General features: G+C 37.4%; 1 protein-coding gene across 2 annotated transcripts in view; it reads left to right on the forward strand.

Moving 5' to 3' along the window:
* UHRF2 (ubiquitin like with PHD and ring finger domains 2) overlaps positions 1–19,168 on the forward strand; it is a 74,761-nt gene that overhangs the window by 49,533 nt on the left and 6,060 nt on the right. For both annotated transcript variants that reach the window (XM_071581328.1, XM_071581330.1), the window contains exons 6-10: positions 3,577–3,763; positions 8,184–8,307; positions 8,695–8,802; positions 11,978–12,082; positions 17,482–17,588. In XM_071581328.1, the coding sequence (XP_071437429.1) occupies positions 3,577–3,763; positions 8,184–8,307; positions 8,695–8,802; positions 11,978–12,082; positions 17,482–17,588 (631 nt within the window). The remainder of the gene's footprint in view (positions 1–3,576; positions 3,764–8,183; positions 8,308–8,694; positions 8,803–11,977; positions 12,083–17,481; positions 17,589–19,168) is intronic.

The raw sequence follows: 19,168 nt of genomic DNA on the forward strand, positions 1-19,168 counted from the left end.
GGTGGTTGTAGCAAGCTGAGGATCGGTCTCGTCTCGAAGGTAACCACTGACAGAGTAAGAGGAAATGGTCTCAATTTACACCAGGGAAGGTTTAGATTAGATATTAGGAATAATTTCTTCTCGGAAAGGATTGTAAAGCATTGGACCAGACTGACCAGAGTGGTGTCACCATCCTGGGTAGTCTTATAAGCCATATGGATACGGCACTTGGTTTAGTGCTGAACATGATGATAGTGCTAGGTTGGCATTTAGACTTCATGATTTTAAAGATCTTTTCCAACTTCAGTGTTTCTGTGATGAATTATGCTGCTCGGCTTCGTGTCATCTACAGCCTTGTTGAGGGTACATTCAATCCCACCATGTATGTCGCTGATGAAGGTATGAAGTAATATTGGTACCAGTATGGACCCTTGGAGGTTTACACGTTTACATTGAGCCACTGGATATTGACCATCCACTCTTTGGATGCGGACATCCAACTAAGTCCTTACCTATCTAGGAGTTCATTCTTCAAACCATCTCTCTTCAATTTATAAGCAAGAATGTAAGAAAGCTATAAAGCTCTTAGAGACTGTCCAGAGGAGGGCAGTGATAAAGGTGAAGGGCCTTGAGGGGAAGCTGTGTGAGGAGCAGCTGAGGGCACTTGGTCTGTTCAGCCTGGAGAGAAGAGGAGTGTGAGGGGAGACCTCATTGCAGTTACAACTTCCTCCTGAGGGAAAGAGGAGGGGCAGGCACTGATCTCTTCTCTGTGGTGACCAGTGACAGGAGTGATGGAATGGCTTGAATTTGTGTCAGGGAAGGTTTGCATATTGGAAAAAAGTTCTGCACCCACAGGGTGGCTGACCACTGGAACAGGCTCCCCAGGGAAGTGGTCACAGCACCAATGCTGATAGCGTTCCAGAAGTTTGTGAACAATATTCTCAGGCACATGGTGTGATTCTTGGGACTGTCCTGTGTAGGGCCAGCAGTTGGACTTGAGTCATCCTCTTGGGTTCCTTCCAACTCATGATATTCTATAACTCTGATTTTATGCTAAGACTGTTGAGAGAGACCAAATCAAAGGCCTTACAGAGAGGTAAATGACATCTGTAGTTCTTCCCTTGACCACTGATTCATTCTGTCATTTGTAGAGGACCACTGTACAAGTCAGGCACTATTTGCCTTCGGTGAAGTCATGTTGCTTGTCTTTAACCACCTCCCTGTGTTTTGCATGCTTTGATGTATCTTCCAGGAGTCTCTGTTCTATGATCTTACTGGGCACTGAGGTGAGGCTTACTGGTCAATTGTTCCCAAAGTCCTGCTTTTTTACTCTTTTCTAAGACTGAAATATTCCTTTTTCTCCAGTTGCTGGGTATTTACCCTGACTGCCATGGCTTTTCAGATATGATGGAGAGTGGCTTAGCAACTATATGAACCAATTCTCTCAGGACCCTGAGATTCATCTCATTGAGTCTCATGGTCTTGTGCACATTCAGGTTTTTCGGGTGATCTTGAACCTTATCTCTTCTTACGCTGGGAGGGACTTCAATTCCCCATTTCCTTTCTTGAGGTTCAGGGACTTGAGAGATGTGAGAAGTGATTGCAGGTGAACACTAAGGCAAAGAAATTTCTTTGTATCTCAGCAACCATGTCAATTGTCACTAGTTCTGTCTCATTTTGGGGGGCAGAGAGGGGGATTTTTATTTTCTTTATTCTTCCTTTTCTCACCAGCATGCGTGTAGAAGCCATTCTTAGTACTCTTTCCATTTCCAAGTTCAGCTCCAGCTGTAACTTAGCTTTCCCAATCCTGTCCCTGCACAGCAATGCAGGGCCCCTATATACTTCCCAGGATACATATCCCTGGTTCCATTGCCTGTGGTTTTCCTGCTTGTGTTTCAGTTTGGCAGGAGGTCCTTACTGTGCCATGCTGGTCTCCTGCGTTCCTTTTCTGAATGCTCACAGATGGGAATTAAGAGGTCTTGGGCTGTGAGAGAAGTGTCCTTAAAGATCTGCCAGTTTTATTCTGCTCCTTTTTCCCTGAGGGCAGTTTCCCAGGAGGTGCCATCCACTCTTTTCCTAAGTAACTACAAATTCAGGCTCCTAAAATTCAGAGTACTGACTTTAATCTGTGTTTGTCCTGAATGCCTCGAGATTGTGAATTCCACCAGGGCATGATCACTTCAGCCCAAGCTGCCACCCATCTTGACCTCTCCAGTGAGTTAACCTGTGACAGCAAACAACAGCTCCTCTGTCAGCTGCTCTCTGTCACCTGCATTAAGAAATTATCCTTGGCGCTCTCCAGGAATCTCCTGGCGTGCTTATATCTTGCCCAGCTGCTTTTCCAGCAGATGTCAGGGCCTCTCAAGTCCCCAAGGTGGATCAGAACCTGCCAAGAGTGATGATTCCTGCAGTTGCAGGAATGAGATTTTGTCAACAGGCTTCCTCTCAATTGGGTGGTCAGTAATAAACACAAACCATGAGGGTTCCTTTGTTGGCTTGCCCTCTGATTTTCAACCACAAGCTCTTGACCTGTTCATTGCTGTTTTTCAAAGACAGGTCTGTGCAATGAGTCCACAGAGGACAAATCTCCTCCCCATCCCTTGCATGTCCCTTCTGAACAGTTCATAGCTATCAGCTGGAGTGCTCCAGTCATGTGATTTGTCCCACCAGTTTTCAGCTATTGTGATGAGATCATAGCTTTCCAGCTGAACAGTCACATTCAGTTCCTCCTGATTGTTACCCATGCTACATGTGTTGATGTGTAGACATTTCACTTGGACTATCAACTGTGTCAGTTTTTTAGAGGAAAAAGCCCAAGTTCCTTCGAGGCCTTTCATAGGGTGTTTCCCTATGAAACATCAGCAGCCTCTGACTCTTCTTTGTTAATCAAAACTTCATCCCCTTCCCTCTCTAGGTCTAGATGGTTCTATCTTTGAAGATAAAGTGTTCTTTAGGGTCCTCCAGCACAACACTTGGCACCCTACCCCCCCTTCTTATTAGATTTTCAGTCTGGAGTTTCCCTCCATGGATTTTACACTGATACCTTATAACCATGTGAATCAATTTTTCTGTGACGTTTATTCAGTTGGGAGAACATGTGTTTCTTCAGTAGGAAGGGACTTGGATTTTTGCAGACCCTTAGTCATTAATTTCCTTTTAATACACTTAGGAAAAACATTAAAGTATCCAGAACTCCTCTGAATACATCAAAGATCCACCTCATCTTTCTATTCAAGAAACAACTCCTAAAAGAAATATTTACTTTTGTAGCTTATGTTATCCAAGTAAACTAACTTACAAGGAACTGTTTAGTTGTACAGCTTCAAAAGGGAACAAAGCTCCATCTGTAGGCAGGATATGCAGGTAACATGTTAGGAACAGGAGAAAATAAAGAGAAGCAGATGGTTAGTAATTTTCTTTATTGCTTGTTTATACAGCAGAAGAAATCTCAGTAGCCAAGATAGTCAAATAACTCATTGTAAGAAAAAAAGCCTTTTCCAGAGGGCAGTGTTCCTGTTCAGAAATATTTTTTCCTGTAGATACAGTAATGCACTTTTCTGAGATGCATGGAATTTGACATGTCTTTGTTTTTGACAGGAAAAAGTGGCCCTGAATGCAAGCACTGTAGGGCTGATCCAGATAAGGAGTGCCGGTTTTGTTCGTGTTACTTGTGTGGTGGCAAACAAGATGCTCACATGCAACTCCTGTGTGATGAATGTAATATGGCTTATCATATATACTGCCTGAACCCTCCCTTAAGCAAGATACCAGAAGATGAGGACTGGTAAATATACAAGGATGATTTACTTATTGATATTGACATTCTGTACATAGTACCTTTTTGTTATTTGAACCTCCTGAGAGGCAATACTGAAGACATTTTTAAATTCTGCAGTATTTTCATCCATCTACCTAATGTAAGGCTGTCAAGATACTTCTTTTAAATCATTCACAATGGATTAGTAGTAAGCTTTAATGACCATTATGGAGTTTCTAAACTGGTGTGTTCATTATGATTATTATGATCTTCTGTGACATTACCTGGTCTGACTGCGTTTATCAGCAGTTGTTCTTCCCTAGCATTTTCATTTTTTTCAAGTTTCACTGCTTGAGCAATTCTCTTATGCTCGCCCTTCTCTTTATCTTCATTCTCTGTCCTGGTTGCTGCCCCCATGCTCTTCATTGCCTCTAGTACCTTTGTTTTTCATACTACAGAAGGATCAACACCTTGCTTCTCTTCATTTCCTATGTCCCTGGTTCTGCAAGCAGGAAAACAAGTTAACTGGCATTGTTAATCATAATTACTGTGTTTTGAAGTGAATCTGCGTGGGCCCATTAGCCGCTCACTAAGCTATCCTGGGCTTTGTACTAATTTTTCGTCTTTATTAGCTGTCTACAATTTACCTTGTTTTTATTTATTACTTGCCTGTGACTCACATGAGATGCGCATCCTTTATAAATGCGTAATAAATAATAGGACTTTATTCTAATACAGTTTTTCATTACATAGACTTGATTAATTATCTAAGATGTCTATGAATACATTATATGACATGTGTTTGGACCTTGTGGTTAAATTTTATATAAAAATCTGTGTATGGCCTTTTGGAAGTTTTAACATTCTCTGTAAATTAGTAACTTCATCTCCTACTCCCTTGTAGATTCCATAGTGTCTGTTGGTCAGTGCCTGATGACCTGTGTGTTTTCTGGGCATTTTTTTTCTGAACTACTTCTATATTCATGTGTGACTTAGTGACTGAGACCTTTATTGCTCATATGTGTTTTTCTCAGTATGTACATTTGGCCGTAGGGACACTGTTGTTTGAAGGTGATAATTTCCCATGAAATTTCTGCACTGGAAGGAGTTGAATTTACTGTTTTTGGAGGAACCACTGGCTTGAAACACTATCTAAAAGTATTTTCAGTATCCACTAGAAATAAGTATGGGTCATTGGAACTAAAAATAACATTTATTTGAATATTGTCTGTGTGCCTTCCACTTCTTGCATATGCAAAATAATTACAGTGTTTATTCAGCACAAGTTGTTTATTATTTACTGTGATCCATAAGCAGTATTTAATTGCACCTGTCCTTTGGATATAACATCAGAAGTTCTTTTTTGACTTCCTTCATTCAGAATATTCAATGAAAACATCTGTCTGGAAGTGCACACCTGCTCAGTCCATCCATTCTTCAGCTGCCCTTTGCTGAGAACCAGCTCTATTCCAGTACTCCAGCAACAGTAAAGTTCATCTGTTTTCCAGTACTACTTCCAGGAAAGTTCCTGATAAGAGATACATGCTTTGACTCAGTTACTCCGCCTCCCCCAAAACCCCCAAATCCTTTGTTCTATCCTGAAAACAATTTATTTTCTCAACTTTATTCTACACTATCAAATACACAGAAGGTGTAATAATCATGTCAGGATTCTGACACTAAAATCTCACCAGCCAACAGTGTCCTTAGTGTGGTAAGATTATCGTGGCCTGCTGGATGGTTTCAGATGTTTTTTTCAGGTTATATTTTAGTGTTCTATTCTTCACTGGCACCCGTTCTTTTTCAAAAGCTTCTCAACAAGTACATTATACTACATCTATTTCAGAGGGCTACAGAGAAATTTTGAAGAGTAGATATTTTCTTAAAGTGTAGCTATTAATGTTCAGATGCCCTTAACCTTCTTCAAATTATATCACTAAAACTGCACTTCCTAAGTCCGTGTGACTGTTTTCCTCCCATAAGTTTTGGTGCTCCATAGACAATCACATGCAAATTAAATTGACTGGTAACAAGGTCTTTAGAGTCTCTCAGGTCATTTGTTAGGTGCAATTTAGACCTACTTATATTTCTGGCCAAAAAAATTAGAGAATCATAGAATGTTTTGGGTTGGAAGGGACCTTAGAAATCATCCAGTTCCAACTCCTCTGCCATGGGCAGGAACATCTTCGACTAAACAAAATTACTAACAGCCCCATCAAACCATGAACATGTCTAGGGATAGGAAGTCTACACCCTCTTGATGCAACCTGCTCCAGTTTCCAAACATCCTCGTGTTAAAGAATTTCTTACTAAAATCTAACGTAAACATTCTCTCCTGCAGTTTAAAGGCATTCCTCCTTGTCCTGTCACTACATGCCCTTGTAAAAAGTCCCTGTCCTATCTTCCTGTAGGTCCCCTTTTAGATACTGGAAGCTGCTACAAGGTGTCCCTGAAGTCTCTCCTCCACACTGAATAGCACCAAGTCTCGCAGCCTTTCTCTATAGTGGAGGTGCTCTAACCCTCTGATTGACTCGGTGGCCCTCCTCTGGACTCTTTCCAGTAGGTCCACCCACATCTTTCTTGTGTTGGGCCCCCAAGAGATGGACGCAATACTCCACATGAGAACTCAAAAGAGCAGAGTAGAGGGGAAGAATCACCTCTCAACCTACTGGCCATGCTGCTTTTGAGGCAGCCCATGATAGGTCTGGCTTTCTGGGCTGCAAGTGCACACTGCCGAGTCACGGTGATGTTCACAAACACTCCCAAGTCCTCCCCAGGGTTAGTTTTTGTGCATTCTCCAAATGGTGGATTTCCACAAGTTTATTTCATATAATTAAATGTCTTGAAAAGTGGCAGTCAAGTTTTGTAGTTTGTTTTTCTTTGCTGTGTAACTAACAACAGGAGTCTTAAGATCTCTCCCTGTAAGTAGATAGCTGCAACTGTGGATGAAGTCACCGGGTTAAGAGGTACAGTGATGGAGCTGGCTTGTGTAATTTTGGGATACTTAGTGAAACCAGCCCTGTGCAGTCTTTAAGCTTGGTCATTGTGTAGAAGTGCACTTGCACTGGGTGAAGCAGCATCTCTTACCAAAGAGGAATTCTGCACTCTTCTTCTTCTTGTGTAGTAGCAAAGAATCGTGACTGTCTGATTCTTAGCTTGTTAACAGTTTGTTTTAAAGTGGAAATATTTTCATGGAGTATTTTTTTGAGTGTAAAATCTGGCAAACTTTGTGCAGAGACTAAGTCTGTAGTTTGGGAGAGTAAGTTTGTCTTGCAGCGCTTAAATCACTCTATATGTGAAACAGTATTTAATAGTTCATACAAAATTCAGTTTAAAAGATATTAAAGTTACTCTATTAAGAAGCAGAGAATGACATAGTTAGTTGAATTTGAATTTGCATTAGGTTGTGTTTGTTCTTTTAATTAGCCATTGCATACTCTTTTTCTATAGACAACTGCAGGATCCTTCAAAGTTTCAGTGCTAGATGATGCCAGCATCTTGCATTATTATTTTTTTTAATCTACATAAATTACATAATCTACCTCTTCATTATTCTAATGGTTCAACACCTTTATTGAGACAGTGAAATCTATTCCTGTTTACATTAATCATTAATTCTTCTATTCATATCCACATACCAAACTGAAATAATAAAACCAAAACAGCAGCAGCAGCAGTAGTAGTTGGTATCTGAACTAGGTTATTAATGTAGATCAGGCTTCCTTCTCTACTGGTGTATGGGCCAAACCCAGCCTAAGGGAGCCAGAAACAGGGACAATTGCCTTTGCATTGACATTCCTGGAGTGGGATAAAAATGTTATTTGAAACAGCAGAAAGACCAGTGCACTTCCTTTCCCTGTCTGCTGTAGTCACTGCATACTGGTATCTCCTACTTTCCTGCCAGAGTGGCTTTATATTGGTTGGACTGAGTCTCAGCATTATGTTCTAAGTGGCTCCAGTGTTGTGGAGTGAATGTGTGTATGTGTGTTTCTACACACATTATGTTATACCTTGGGTCTGTTTGACATTGAGTTGTCTGTAGTGACACTTGTTGCACTACCAGCAAAACATAAGGTTAGAGTGGGAAGGATGTAGAAACAGACCATAAGTACTGGTTAGCAGCCTGCTCTAATCTCAACTATCTTCTCCTGTACATGATACAAATGAAGGAGGACAGAATGAAGGGAGAATAAAGGAGACGTGTTATATGAGAAAGAGTAATAAAATGTTCTTCCCCCAGCACTCTACACCCTTTCTTTTTAAGCTGACAGTATTTGTTCGTGTTGGGTTCATCTGTTAAGCTGTAGCTTCAGCTACTTAAGACTGGTGTATGCTTGCTAGCTTGAAATATTCAGTCTAGATAAACAGATTGACACTATTTTGGCTACAAGAAATGCATTGCCATTATTGTGAAGTTAATTGAGAATTTACTAAAACATTTTTTTAGGTATTGTCCTTCCTGCAAAAATGATTCTAATGAAGTTGTAAAGGCTGGAGAAAAGCTCAAACAGAGTAAAAAGAAAGCAAAGATGCCATCTGCCAGTACTGAAAGCCAGAGAGACTGGGGCAAGGTAGAGTGTGTTTTAGAAATAGCTGTTACTCTGATTGTTCATGTATGTGCTACATCTGTAATTCTGCTTATATATCCTCTACACAAAATTCAGTACTGGGTTGCGCAGACAAGAAGGCAATGTCTAATCCTGCCCACTGTCTACTGGCAGTTAAAGCAGTGGAAGAAATACTAAAGTTACTAGAGGTAAAAACAAAAAAAGAAAGAAAACTCCCAGTCCCCCTCCCAAACCCATAGCCACATATTATTTAACATTCCTTCTAACAACTGTTAATATATTTAAAATTATGTGTTCGTTGTAATAGACAGATTGCTTGATCTCTGCATTGAATTCGCAAGTAGTCTTCAATATTATAATACTAATTCATTTTGTCTAATGTATTTTTAGGGCATGGCTTGTGTTGGTCGCACTAAGGAATGCACTATTGTTCCTTCAAATCATTATGGGCCTATACCTGGTGTTCCTGTTGGGACAACCTGGAAATTCAGAGTTCAGGTATGTTCTTTCAGTATTAGCTGTAGTTGAAGTAAGTAGGAATTATAATAAATGTATTGGACATTAAAACAAATTTGGATTGACAATTGCCATTTTCACCAGGACTAAGTAAATAAAATACAGTACGATTCTAATATTGGAAGTGATGCTAATAGTAGTGAAGGTTGGAGTATTCTGATTGTACAATACAACTTAATAAAAAGTCTATTGTAATTAGAATAAAAATGTATCTCATGTTAAAATTCTAAGTGGGATACTTAGTGAATAACGTCAAGTGTTTTCTGAAGTGTACTTCATATGAACTGAGTATCCCACGCAGTAGATGTAGACGATAGATTTTGACAACATTATATGGTATAATTGTGAATTGATATTCCTACTCTCTGTTGGTGTTTTTGGTCATATGTGTAATGAATGTCCAAATCTGCTTTTAGCCTGATGAACAGCTTAAGCCACTGTAAGCATGTACTGCTACTGAAATCCTCTGTCTATTCAGCCTTTGGTGTTTCTTGCACTGTCTCATCCTCTGTTTCAAATATTCCTTAGGCTCTGTGTTAAACACAGTTGGTAAAAAAGTGGCAGAAAAAAAATCCCATTTGGGGTAGCTGAGGGGCTAAATTTTCTCAGTTCATTTCACATTTTTGTCATGTGAGTACAGTGCCAGTACTTAACAGGGCAGGAGAAAACAAAGCAGGGAGGACGGGACAGCTTCATTGTGTGCCAGTACTCTTTGGGTTTGCCTTATAAACTTTTTATCACTTGCTTTCTTTTTGTTACCTTCCACATTAAGTAAAATCTAATAAAGAAGAGACATTTTTAAAATCACTTCAGCAAACTCCGAATATCAAAATCAATTTTTATTTTCCCTGCTTCAATAATAATTGAAATTACTAGTTCACTTTTTTGTTAGGAATTACATTGGTAACACAAAAGCTAATGCTTTTCAGATATTTCCAGTGCTGGTAGGAAAAAGGAACAGAATTAGAGTGCTGCTTTTATCAGAAAATCCCTCAAAGAATACTAATTTTTATGTATATACATGGACTACATATCAAAAGACAATTACCATTTCTACATAATTATTTAATTTTGGATACCAATTAAATACTTTGTCCTTTTTTTAAAAAAGATCAAAGTATTTTCTGCATAGAAAAATTGCACTTTTGTTTCTCACATGACTAGGCTTTTTATGAGAAATGAGTTTGTTCCAGCAAATCTGTGAGCATTTAGAGACTGTAGTTTCTTTATTTTTGATTTGCATGTAGTTTTTTTATGACACAAACTCTCTTTTCCCTAGAAGGAAATTGACTAAGTATTGCTTCTGGAGAGAGCATCTGAAGAGCATCTTTGGCATGAATTACTTACCAGAGTTCATCTTTGGGGTGAATCACCTACCAGAAACCTAAATTTAATTGATAAAACCTGGAAATGAAAGAAGGGAGGGAGGAATGAATTAAAGGATGTTTGGTACAACAAGAAAGAGGAGCATAATAGTGGGGCCTTTTTATTAAGCATACTCAGAAATGGTCTGGAAAAATTGGCATATGGATGATAAAGTTAAGTGAGAGCACTAAGTTGTTGTGGATAGTAAACATGGGGCTGGGAACAGTTCTAAATATATAATTTCTAACGGCCTTTCAGCTGCTTATTCCTCTGTTATTTAGGAAAGCCATATTGTAATAACTACTTTTGAAAATATGTGATTTTAATACAAAATAAAAAATGTAAAAAAATACTAAATTATTGTGAAAAGAATGGTCAGAAAAGTAAAATACATTATTATGAAAGCAGTCAGGATGTTTAAAGGAGTGGAATCATTTTCATTTATCTGGAAAATGTTAAAAATTTCATGGGATGTAGATGACTACAAAATTATGTGCAGTATAAAACAGATAGGACCAATATATATACTTTTGTAATGTCAAATTTCGTAAATTGGTCATCAAAAAATGTCAGCTGCCCACTTCAAAGTGATGGATAGTCGTACTGGTCCATATGAGAAGTGGTACCACTGTGAACTCTTTTATCTCCTGGATACTACGAATCCAAAGGTTTTAAATAGGTTAGGTAGTCAGAACCACAGACCAGCTAGATGCTGAGAAATTGTACAAGGAAGTATCATTGTGTCCCTGCATAGTTTTCATACTGTGCACAGCTCCAGTCTGTTGTTAAAAAGTGCATTTTTGACCAGCTGGATGTTTGATGTATTGTATTACAAAATTTCAAAACTATAGCAGAAGAATGTAGACTTCAATGCAAGTTATTTAGAAGTGTAAGCTGGGAAAAGGTGTTCAGGAGTGTGGGAGGCAGAATCAGAAAAACAGGCAAAACCAAGGTCTGAAAGAAGATATGAAGGTAGGAAGAAGCATTGTAATTGGTTTTATACTGGGAACCTTCATTCTAACATACATTTGTGGCATCACATACTGAGAAAATACATGATTTAATACGTAACGTCTCTTTTATTCATAAAGGTTTTGGGCTTTGTAAGAAATACTGTTTAGTAGTTTGGAAAAATTATTAAATAAATTGTTGCGTGAGACATGTTCCATCAGACTTCAGTGATGTTGCCAGTTTATGGTAGAGCTGCAGCTTTCAGGTGGTTGGGTTGCAGATTGCTAGAGTTATCCTGGGAGGAGAACTAGTCTATGATCCCGACGTTGCAGTGGTTTCTGCTGTGTCCTTGGGCAGTGTGATAATATTCCTCCACACTAATCATGTTAACCATGTGTTCTTTTAACAGTCCCTGACATAATGATCTTTACACAGGTCACTGGGATCTTCCTTAGTTAAAAATTACAAAATGTTGCCAAACTGGCAGACCTCCTTCTGCTTTGGATTGTTTTAAATGACTGTGCAAGTGGAGGATAGCAGTGAGTACAGTCTTAGGTACTGCTTATGGAAAGAATCATGGAAATTTTTCCCAAAGAAGAAAGTGTACCTTTACATCTTCCAGTGTCATCACTGTCCTACATCGTCCTGGTTTTTTGGGTGTTCTTTCTTTTAGCTTTTCTTCCCGGAAAACAAGTGGAATTCTCAACTTTAATGTCAGTCTGATGTTAACTGTTCACCCAGACAGTACAATATTTTAAGCAGAACGTTGATTGTTAAAAGTGCTTGTAGGTGGCTGGTTATTTAACAAAAATGCTAGAAACTGGCTTTTTTCTGTTGCCAGGTGAGTGAAGCAGGTGTTCACAGGCCGCATGTTGGTGGAATCCATGGACGCAGTAATGATGGAGCTTATTCACTTGTACTAGCTGGAGGGTTCGAAGATGAAGTGGTATGTCATTTATGCAAGCAAAGGTTTTGCTATTCTAATGCATCAAATGTATCCATGTTTGTAAATGTAGTTATATTTGTTGTTTATCTTAAAACTAATGTTTAGGCAAGTATGATTGTGAAAAAAATAACTACTACTGATAACAAATTAAGTAGTTCCTAATGTTTTGGAAAGAAACATTTTAGCAAAGCTTTCTTAAAGAATGCTTATGTTCATACTTAACATTTAAGCAAAATATATCAATTAGATGGATTTTGCATTGCTTAGGGTAGTTACATTTCAATATACTTTCAGAGTCTGAATTTAGCATAATTTAAAATCTAATGTAATTATGTGCAAATAATATGTTCTGTGTTCTGCTTTGGTCATGATTTTATTACAGTCAAGATAGGTGCCTCTTCCTTTGAGGTTGTCATGTTTCAATATATGTAATATGTTTTAATGAAGCAAGAATAAAAGATATATGTTACTTGATTCTGTGAAGTTCTGTCAGTTCTTGGCTCCTACTGATGAGCACTTTCAGAACTTCTTAAGGAAGTCTCAGAGTCTTGTACTATGATCCCTAAAGGCACTGGGAAAAAAATCTACTTTGACATTAACATCCACGTACAGCAATGAAAGCAATTATGCTGCTAAACAAAACAGTAACTGCTTTCAATATTCATCCCATTATATTGACCAAGATTTATTTATGGGGTAGATTACTGTTTTCTGCAATTAAATAATGTTTACTCAAAGTGCATCCTTTCCTGCAGCTCTGGTCCATCGAGTGGAATTTTGAATCATGTATCAGTGAAGGATAATGCAGTAAGCAATCCTTTTTTTAAAACACACAAGGAAAAGGGCACTGAATTAAAAACCCAAAATGTATGAACGAAATAGCATCAGAATATAACATGTTCTTTGCCAACAGCATCTACCAGCTGCCGCTGCTGCAGAGTATTTCCTCTGAAGGAGTCTGTGTCTCTAGGTGAAGTGACATAAGGAGGTACTTGGTGCTTGGATATGGTATCTGCCTCAGCCCAGGCTCTAGGACCCTAAGAACACTGTAGTTGTAGATGCTGCAGGCTCCTTTTTTCATTTTTTTGGTGGTGGTACTGATGTCCTCTTATTTCTGCTGCTGTAATTACTCATTAAAAATATTTAATAAATTTATTTGGATCCTTTTTATGTCTTTTCACTTCACCTAAGTTATGTGATGACCATGTGTTTTAGTGGGCATGTAAGTATTGTTATATTCTAGATGACATAAATAACTTTGAAGAGGCATTGCTGGGGAGAAATATTGTGGAAGATACCCTAAAAATTTCTATGAATGTCAGCTTTTTTTTGCTTTCCTAAAGTAAGAATACAAGGGATATTTTTCCCCCCAGGTACACTATTGAAATTAGTTCTTTGTTCTTTTTTCATATACTAGATTTTATTTTCCAATTTACTTCCATTTTCTGTGCTGTTTTTTGTTTTTAAAGGTCAAGATTAAACTCCTATGAGAATATCCACAGAAAAATCAAATTCTGTACTTACAAGTATCCTAAGTACTATATCTAATTCCACAAATGAGTTTTAAATAAAAATTCAGGTAAAAACTTCTGCTCATATCTATTCACCTTATTGTATGAGTAGAAAAACAGAGAGGTGGCTCTTGCTGGAATTTCAATGTTATGACAAGGGTACTTGTGTATAATTTTTAACCAAATTGAGAAAGAAATACATTTTGGAAGAGTATGTATATAAATAAACATATATTTTTAGTATTTGAATATATTAGAGTGCTCAGTAACAAGTTCTGCCAGTTCTGTTAGATCTGCCCTTGAGATTGAGAAGGGGTACAGTCATAGCTTAGAAAATGAGCAGTGGGTGAAATGGTTTTGCACATGAAGCTTATTCTTGGCCCTAATTACATGCATATAAAATATTTTCACATTAATCTCTCTCCTGAAAATGTTTAAACGTGAATTCTAGAGACAAGTTACAGGGCTTACCTAAAGTTAGCTTCAGAGTCTTGAATGTTGCTGGTCTCCTGGTATTACTTTGACAGTAACCATAACTGGAACATTACCTGAAGAAATTGAGAAGTCTTTTAGTAATTTAAAAGCTCAGAATTATTTCAGAACAGACCAGCATGTAAAAACCAGCTACAGAACATTACCAGTGATTCACATTCACAGTGTTCATGATGAAAGTATTTTGACTTGTAAGTTCATCAAAAATCAGGTAGCTGAAGAAATTTAACTTTCGTGTTGAAAACTTGCCTTCTCGTGTCGTTTTTTTATGTATCAGGATTGAAACTGCTGTTTATTTTACAAAGTTTCAAGGTTCATGTTTCCGCTGGGTTGAGATAGTGTTGTAAAGGTGGTAATCAATTGTATGGTGTGCTTAGTTTAACCCAAAGATTGTTTCTTCTTTAGGTGTTGTTGCATATAGGATCATATGAGAGAGAAATCTCTGGACTGAGATTAAGAATCTGTTGGAGAACAACACCTTCTTGTGATCATTCACATCTTCTTACAATAGATTCAGAGAGTACAAAAGAGAATGACTCAAATAACTCAAAAGGGATCCCGGGAAATACACACATTGTTTAGGCCCATTGATATTTTATACTAAACGCATTAAGTGTCTGGAATGTAGCATTCAAAAACCATTTTATTAATTGAATGTCAAATAGAAAGTACACGTCTTTTAGCCTTTCTGTGCCTTCTTCTAACCAGGGTTATAGTAGGCTAATTTAGTCATACAGATTTCAGGATGTTTTGCACTTGGAAAAACAATCAATTAATGATCTCCAACCAAAAGTCAAGATAACTGTAATTAAAAAATATTGTCTCTAAGAACTGTTATATCTCCTAAGTAACCTCCCACTACAGAAAAGTATCTTTGACCTGAAGAGGCTTTCTGTCTGTTGTATCTTTGGTGAATCAGGTTTGAAGTCAGAACGGATTTTAATTATTCCAGACTGGGTAGCCTGAATTGTTTACATACTAATGTTTGGTTTAAAAGTCTGGTAATCTCCCACTTTGGCATTGAACATGGGAAGGAGTAAGACCCCAGAAAGTGATTCACTTACAGTATTTACCTAATACTGTCATTGCCCTACTTTCATTACCAGTTAGCCACTTTCTGCTTTTTCCTGCTTTGAAGCTGTCTTTCTTACTGTTCACACATACAGATTGGTGAACAGTAACATGGTCCAGTGTTTTCTTGTGGTGGAATGTGCCATGATACTGCCACATTCTTGCTGTCAGGGGTGGTTGCAGGGAAGAGTCTGAAAGACAAGTTATGATATATTCGGGCTCTGAACTTAATGCAAGGGGGTTTTATTGATTCATAAATTAAATGTGTAGGTTAGCCCTTCCTTCTCAGTTAGCACCTTTTACTGCAGTTCTAAACCTTGAAATTTTCAAAAATAAATCAGACAACAGGCAGATAGACCAATTTTGTCAGCACTTACATGCATACAGGCTTGTGAGACTTCAATGGAGATGAATGATGACATAATTCAGTTTCAGATATCCCAACTGCTAAGGAAAGAAAAAGCTTCAAATGTAATTGCATGATAATTAATATTTGATTTGGATTTGATAGCACTAGGCCTTTTTAAATCAAGTTCTTTAATTTTGCTTTGTCATATTCATCAAAATCTTAATTTTTCTACATCACAATTTATGTGAGGTGAAACAGATGAATCAAGGAGTTGATGAAGTGATATTTGGGGGTTTCTTGTATCAAAAAAGCCCATAAGACTTTTTTTTGTTGTTCAGACTGAAGGTTGATGTTCATCTAGAAATTCTGTGTTTATTATAGCCTATTATAATAAATGCAGTTTTGTGGGGTCTGTTGGGACCAACCTTTGCAACCCAAGGGTAATAAGAGAAAATAATTGAGAGCTATCATGAAATAGCTGATATTCCTAGCTAATGTCCCTGTCAGCTGCCACATAAAAGTAACCCATGGAAATAATGTGGTCAAGTTATTTAGTGGAATTCAAAATCTTACTTTCTTCATTCTGCATTATGTCTTCGTTAGACTTGCAACTGATTACATAACAAGTGAAACATATTCTGTGATTAATTCCAGATGCCTTATTTTATACAATTTATTTTACATCCTCTCTTAATAAATAGTTCTTGTCTTGGTCTTTCGAAGTTTTTTCATGTATTGTCCTCATATAATATCACCCTATTTCTATTAATTTTTTAGAGATTCAGTTCACTGAGTAAGTAGACTTCTTTAAGAGAGGACATACCAGTATTTATACATGCCTTTCTTAGATTTAGAGTATACTTCTTAACTTTATAGCACTTGCTTTTTCAATTATGTGCAGATAATTGCAGCTCAATTGCTGTTAGGTTTTCCCTACAGAGAATAAAATGAACATATTTCTATAATTTATCTATGGCCTTGTTCAGCCAGAATTTCTCATTCTAACTTCCTCTTTTTTTGCTGTTGTCAGTCTTGAAATATATGTAACAGTCTTGCACTGGATCCTAAATAGTGTCAGACTTTTAATAGTGGTAAGAAATTGACTGAATTTTACTACTGCATACGTCTTCAGATTTTTGCTGTAAAAATTCATATAAACATTATTTTCCTATTAAGTGTTTATTATCTAAAACTGCTATGTGCTTTGTACAAAATATACCTCTCCAAAAAAATAACATATTAAATAAATATCTAGTGTGTATATGTATATTTATAGAAGTACATAAATTTGCCAGAAATAATATGAGTTTCTGAGACAGATTTCTTACAGGAAGTAAGAATACTGGCTTTACCTATGTGTATTTAAATTCTAACTGGTTTAGCAGTTCATGGTAAAAGATTTTACCAACCTTCCTTCAGTTTCATGACAATTCTACATAGGAACTACAGTACAGAATTACAGGAGCTTACAAAATACAAATCTAAATTAGTTTAGACTCTTACTGAGATTACTATTTCATGAAAGCACCTGCCTTTTGAGGCAGTGTTGTATGTACTTACTATCACTTAGCCCCTTGCATGAGCTGTAGTGATGGAGGTGATCCATCCTAGGTAACTATTACATATTTTACAAACATGATATTCTTGTGAACTCAATGAAAGCTCTAGAGCAAGGAGTAACTTGCTAGGATACGTTCCTTTCCTCAGTTTTTTTTCTAGAATAGCTTTTTAAAAAATGCAAAAGGCAAGGTATTTTTAATAAGAATTGTTTGGTGAATATGTTACATCTAGACCAATAGCTTTGTGCTGGTGCAGCTGCTGTAGGACAGTGACACTGAAATTCAAAACATATCTTTCCATGCCCTGGATTATGGGTTTTCTCTGTCTGAATGAATAGAACAAATAAAGTTGCATTTTTTAAAAATTGAGATGCTTTCCTTTAGAGTGTTAAACTGAAGGACAATCTTCTTGCACAGGATCGAGGAGATGAATTCACTTACACTGGGAGTGGAGGTAGAGATCTTTCTGGCAATAAAAGGATTGGAGAACATTCATTTGATCAGACATTAACACATATGAATAGGTAAGTTTTAAAGATAAAATTTAAAAGTATTCCAAAGCAAAGAGTTGGGTTGTAGTGCTTCAATTTAAAACTAACATTTTGTTGTATGTATTTCATGCCTGTACATGCTGCATTTGTAAACAGTGATGCCTCTTGCTACTAAGAGGCATTTTATCAAGCATTATGTTTTGTTGATTTAAAGAAAGATGGCACTTCAGTGAAATTGCAATATTGCTGCTGCAGCTTGTAATTATGTCTCTGGTTGGTATTGTTCTACAGTCACCTTCAGAGGACACTGTTTTAATTTAATGAGAAACTTGTCAAAACTCTTGAGCGGAAGCTTTCTATTCTGGATGTTTACTTTTTTAAAGTTTTTTCTCTAAGTAAATGAATTACACACTTAAGGAAGAAAGATTGTTTTGCCATGATAAAACAAATATTTTCTATTTTGCTAGCGCCTTACTCCATCATATTTTTCTATGAAAAGCACGGAATTAGAGTGTTGCTTTATCAAGAACAAGTGCTTGAAAAATACATATCCAAAAGATCAGCTAGACATCTGCTTGAAATGTTTTTCCATCCTCTAAAAGCCTGCCTGAACAAAGAGTTCTCTGTTGTTAAGAGATTAATCTACTACACAACTGACCTCTGAACACCTGTGGGGTGCTGAGAGTCACTGAGACCTTTTCTTTGTCAAGTCTGCTTTTAGGTACGTTTTGCTGCTCTCAAGCAGACTGGAGAGGGATTCTTTCAAGCTTGTGGTGATGCTTAGAGGAGAGAGAGGAAAAGCCTGGCTTGGCTCCTGATAAAGGGAGGGGTGGAGGAAGGGAGAGAAGAGGGGACATGATGTGAACAAAGAACAAGGAAGGAAGGAAGATGGAATAGGCTTAAGCAATAGGTTTGCAAGCATATTTAGTGAATAGAGCAAATTTGTTTGGGGAAACAGAATTAAAACTGAGCTCCTTAGTGTCAGTATTTCTCTGCTCTTTGCAAATGAGAAATCCACTGTCAAAACTTGGCAGGTGTTGGAGCACATGGAGTATAACATAGTGCTGCTCTCATTTACTGATTTTGATACAAGTTGTCAAACACTTTGATACTGGAAATTTTAATGATTCCATGTAGTTGAATCAGTGTTGGTTTTGCTTGTCCAGATATTTTACCTTTTTTAAGTTTTGGGGGTTTTAATTTTGTGGTTTACTGTGCCTGTCTCTTACTGTTCTCTGCTATGTGGGTTCTATACTTGTACCATGTCTGCTTATAAACCATACTATTTCTTCTGTTCTGAGATCCATCATTTGGGTTGAGGCTCATTCTGGAGGGTTTTCAATCCCTTTGAACTAGGCTATGGTAATAGCAATACTGTTTGCTGCAGCAGGTTGGTCTAGGAAGTATTCATACTGTCTTGAGCTGGGTTTCCAGAAGAGAGTCTTCACGCATAAAGGAGTTTGCTTGTGCTTGAGTTAGCTGCTATGATTCGCAGTCCTACTCCGTGGCATTGCATGTGTGATGTGAGAGATTTATGGTACTTAGAGCTTTTTTGAATGGTTCCTGTGTACTTTTTTCTCTACGAGTGTTTTAACATACTCCTTACTTTTGTG

This window comes from Pithys albifrons, chromosome Z, assembly GCF_047495875.1.
Source record: "Pithys albifrons albifrons isolate INPA30051 chromosome Z, PitAlb_v1, whole genome shotgun sequence".
Taxonomy (NCBI): Eukaryota; Metazoa; Chordata; class Aves; order Passeriformes; family Thamnophilidae; genus Pithys; species Pithys albifrons.